At 48.9% G+C, this 1714-nt stretch overlaps 1 protein-coding gene across 3 annotated transcripts in view; it reads left to right on the forward strand.

Annotated features, from left to right (window-relative positions):
• The first annotated feature begins 942 nt into the window (after positions 1 to 942).
• The window catches only part of Lyrm7 (LYR motif containing 7), a 16929-nt gene continuing 16157 nt past the window's right edge, over positions 943 to 1714 (forward strand). For 2 of the 3 annotated variants that reach the window (XM_013347447.2, XM_026780449.1), the window contains exon 1: positions 943 to 1015. In XM_013347447.2, the coding sequence (XP_013202901.1) occupies positions 998 to 1015 (18 nt within the window). In that variant the 5' untranslated portion in view covers positions 943 to 997. The other variant, XM_013347448.2, reaches the window with a different exon arrangement.

Raw genomic sequence — 1714 nt, forward strand, 5'->3', positions numbered from 1 at the left:
AGCTCTTGTAGACCAGGCTGGTCTCGAACTCAGAGATCCGCCTGCCTCTGCCTCCCGAGTGCTGGGATTAAAGGTGTGCGCCATCACCGCCCGGCCCTCTTTAGCTTTTTGATTGAGACAGAGTTTCTATATATAGTCTAGGCTGATACTCCTGACTTTATCTCCCAAACGCTGGGTTTACAAGATATACCACCACACTCAGCTTCCAAATCTTTTAATCAACGGTCAATTTTACCTAAAAGTAACCTCAAATGCTACAGGAGTGTTGAAGGCAAACGATTGTGAAATAGAAACAAGGAAGCATGTCTGTAAATTCTAAGTTAAAATGTATATAAATGTTTTATGGTTACGACTATGAAGCTTTTAATAGATGATTTTCTACCTCAGCAAAACCAAAGAGCAGGGTAAGATAAGAGGCTAATGGTAATGCAGAGGGTGAGAAGTCTCTGGGATCAAGCGTGTGAACTTGAGCAGGCAACTCAGCGGCACCTTCTGGGGGAGGAATTAAGCAATTGTATAAATAAACAGGACTTTCAGGAGGCAGCGTTCGGATTTGTAGTGGCTGTGTTTGTTAGGGCTTGGCTTTTGTTTGCACACGTTTCCAAGGAGACAGTCACAGCTGGGAAACGTTAAAGTACAGGAACTTTAAGAAACGACACACGCCCTAAAACGGAAGGTAAAAACGAGCAGGTGCCAAGGTCACCCATTTACTAATAACCAGGCGTGCAGCAAAGCGGAAGGAACTCTGACCCTAACGAACATGGCTTCCGGTTACTTCCGTTCTCCTTTTCGTAATTTGGCTCTGCGACTTCTCGCGATTTTATAATTGGCTCTACTTAGCAAACGCCTGACCTTTTTCCTGTGGAGAAGGCGGGCTAGGGAGGAGGAGCTACGCTCTGATTGGTTGCTATGCCGGAGCGTTTCTGGCCACGCCCCAGCCCTGATTGGCTAGCGAGAGGGGGCGGCTTGAGAGGCGGTGGCAGCGGCGTGGGGAGCCATGGGTCAGGCCGCCAAGGTGACAGGGCTGGGGGAGGAGGGACAGGGAGGCTGAAGATCAGGACCCTCGGCACGGGAGGGAGGCGACCCAAAGGGACGCAGAGTGGAGGAGTCAGTGGAAGAGGGTGATGACCATGAGAGCAGTGGGAGGGAAGGGAGACGGCCCCGAGGGAGAGTGATGAGGAGGGTGACCACCCCGATCGGCGGTGAGCGGAGGAGGGCGACCCCGAGGGGCGCTGAGTGGAATAGAGTGATAGCCTTGAGGGACAGTGAGTGAGGGGGTGAGAGATGGTGAGTGGAGGAGGGTGATGATCGTAAACTGACCGCCCTTGCCTTCATAAAGAAACCAGTAGTAAGAAGATTATAGACAATAAAATCGAAGTTCTTCAGACTAAAAACACAGCTTGTTTTGTGAGGCTGAAACTAGGATTTAACTTACCTAGAGGAATTCAGAAATCTCTAGAGAAAGAGTGGCTGCATTGCTGAACCTCTTGTTCATGGCTATCCCAGACAATGTAGGTCTTGTCTCAAATTTTTTTTATTTTTTTAAATATTTATTTATTATGTATACAATATTCTGTCTGTATGTATGTCTGCAGGCCAGAAGAGGGCACCAGACCTCATTCCAGATGGTTGTGAGCCACCATGTGGTTGCCGGGAATTGAACTCAGGCCCTTTGGAAGAGCAGGCAATGCTCTTAACCCCTGAGCCATCTCCC

This window comes from Microtus ochrogaster, chromosome 7 (assembly GCF_000317375.1).
Source record: "Microtus ochrogaster isolate Prairie Vole_2 chromosome 7, MicOch1.0, whole genome shotgun sequence".
Taxonomy (NCBI): Eukaryota; Metazoa; Chordata; class Mammalia; order Rodentia; family Cricetidae; genus Microtus; species Microtus ochrogaster.